This window comes from Rhynchophorus ferrugineus, unplaced genomic scaffold (genome assembly GCF_030347505.1).
Source record: "Rhynchophorus ferrugineus isolate W39M unplaced genomic scaffold, kcgeb_rfMv2 rfM1, whole genome shotgun sequence".
NCBI lineage: Eukaryota > Metazoa > Arthropoda > Insecta > Coleoptera > Curculionidae > Rhynchophorus > Rhynchophorus ferrugineus.
In genome coordinates this window covers 26,281,916-26,284,530 of record NW_027472580.1, presented here as the reverse complement: position 1 = coordinate 26,284,530, position 2,615 = coordinate 26,281,916, and the positions used below count along the sequence as shown (strand labels likewise).

The 2,615-nt window shown below is 29.7% G+C and overlaps 1 protein-coding gene across 2 annotated transcripts in view; it reads left to right on the top strand.

Moving 5' to 3' along the window:
• Positions 1–2,615, top strand: part of pyd (zonula occludens-like protein polychaetoid) — a 118,347-nt gene continuing 115,732 nt past the window's right edge. For both annotated transcript variants that reach the window (XM_076419151.1, XM_076419148.1), the window contains exon 1: positions 1–136. In XM_076419151.1, the coding sequence (XP_076275266.1) occupies positions 44–136 (93 nt within the window). In that variant the 5' untranslated portion in view covers positions 1–43. The remainder of the gene's footprint in view (positions 137–2,615) is intronic.

Genomic DNA, 2,615 nt, shown 5'->3' with positions numbered 1-2,615 from the left:
CATTGACGTTATGAGGTGAGGTGAAAATCGAGAGCAGTCGGAAATGTTTTCGAAGAAAATCAAAACCAAAACGTCAAAATCCGTTTCGAAGAAACGGAAACGGACCAGGCCCACCAAGAGCATCACCTTAAAAAGGGTAAGTCTTCAACATTGTCAAAAAAACTAATGAATTTTCACAAGGTCGGCCCGTTTGTTAATAGACACAAAAGATTTATAAATAAATAAACCCACCTATTTTAATTTGGCCTACGTTACAGATTGTTCAGATGCATCATCCATAAAATGGTGCCAATGATCATCGTAGACAGTGTATCAAAAAAAATTATGAGTTAAATTATATATTAAAAATTCAATTGAACATAAACCATCAATTATTGATGATTAAGACGAATCCATTACGTTTAAAAATAAATGGTTACATCGAATTTTATGTATTAGATTTGTTATTATTATTATTTATGTATTAGATTATATGTATTTAGAGTATTAAATGCGTTGAACCACTTTTCGGACATAAAAGATTTTCTGATATAAGCCATTTGCAATGGTGTTGGTGAGTAAGGTTAATCAAAATCCGGTTATTTTGAGGCTTGAAACGCTGATCATCACTAATGAAATACTGTATTTAAAAATGTTGCTATTTCAATAAAGCAGCATTTGCAGCAAGTGTTCAGTAAAAATGACCACTGGGTTATTATTGGATTTATATAACACGTAATATTTAAACCTTAGGGCTTGCGGAACTTGTTCAAATTGATACGTGCTACTTTAAATTTACTTTGGAAATAGGCTTTTAACGTATCAACAAAGTGATTCACTCTTATAAAGAAGACGATAATCCATGTTCAATTCAAAGAATAATTAATTTTAAGAAAAAACAAATTTAGAACCATTTTTAACTTTTCTAATAAAAATCATAATTAGAACTACGATATTTCTGGTTTAAAAGACTGATTGTTCGGTGAAATGCGATAAATGCAGTGAATATGACACTGGAGTAAAAACCCAACTAATATAGATGACAATATTAACCACCCACTGTATATAACACTTTGATAATGAAATCAGTACAAGGTTTTAAATAAACTGGAAGCTGATTATTTTTTCAGACTTATTTCATTTCTATCAAAGTAATACCTGTTGGATACGATACGATATATATTTATATTTGTGACATCAAAGCGTGGCAATGTTGCCGCATCAACTCTGACTTTCCAGTACATTTTGGCTTTGGCATACAACAAAATTGTAATCCAAATAAAATAACTGAACAAAAATGTTATCAAATATAATTCATTTTAACATTATAGTATATCTAAAAATTACAGTTAATTGTACAGACTGTATTGCTGTATTGCTTTCAAGAATTTTGTATACGTCTGACAACCAGACGACTTTAACAGGTTCATTCGTTTACGTGTTTGAACTAATCAGACAGCATTGTGTCTCTCTTTAACTAGAATAAAATGAGAAGGAAAATAACATCGGATTCTAAAACGAATTTACAAGTTGTCACAGGCAATACATTAAACATCTTGATGACGAATATACAAAAAAACTTTGAATAGACTATATAATTCTTCTGTACGTAAGTGTGTACTCTTCCAAAAGGGTTGGACCGATTTCTGTGTTTTTATGTGGATCCGAGAATGGTTTAGATTCACACGTAGGTCCAGTAAGTGGCGCTGCGCTAAAATTAGATATATAGAATAGAAGAAATTAGATATAATAGAATTACAATATAAAACATAACACAACAAAATCACTAATTAGATGTTATTGTAATCACCATATAGAAAGAAATATAATTTCTAAATATAGAAAATCAATGAGGTATTGTTCAAGGCCTAAGTATTCTTAATACATCAACCACTTATATATTAAGCAATGCTTAGGGCTAGAAATTTTTTAGTTCTGTTCTCTCAATAATTAACTAAATAAAACAACAAACATAATCTAAAAGCTCTAAATATCCCCTGTATATTTTGTAGAAAACTTGAAAGTTGAAAATGTTACTGAGCACGATAACATTCACATGTGACAAAACTCTCGAATACAAACTGATCGATAAATTCAATTACCGTAATTGAAAATCGACAAATCATTTTTATCAATATTGTCTTCCTGACGACTCGTAATTAAAAAGTAATAAAAACATGCTTGATATAAGTAATTATGTTATTGATTAAATAAACAAGACCCGCGTTTATTTTAAAAATCTGGTTCTCATAAATATATGTCAACAATAACGTTACGATACTAATAAATCTTTACTATTTACTTTATCCCACATTACAAGACATTGTTCATAAATGTTATCACATATTATAATATTTCATGTTCTAAAATGATATTCAGTTGATATCCATGGGTATCAGTGTCTACCTGATACCTGATAATTAAAAAAAATAAATTAAACATAATTTAACTTGCACGTAAGAAATCGAAAAATATTTTTTTAAACAATGTACAAACCAAACAAAACAAAATCTGGTTTCTCTATATTTCTCGCCTATGTCTTAGAACGACTATCTCCGCGTTTTTTTTAAGACGCCCTGTACTTTATCGACCAATCTATTCAACGTGTGTTACTGAGCAATCAAAACACCGGTCAG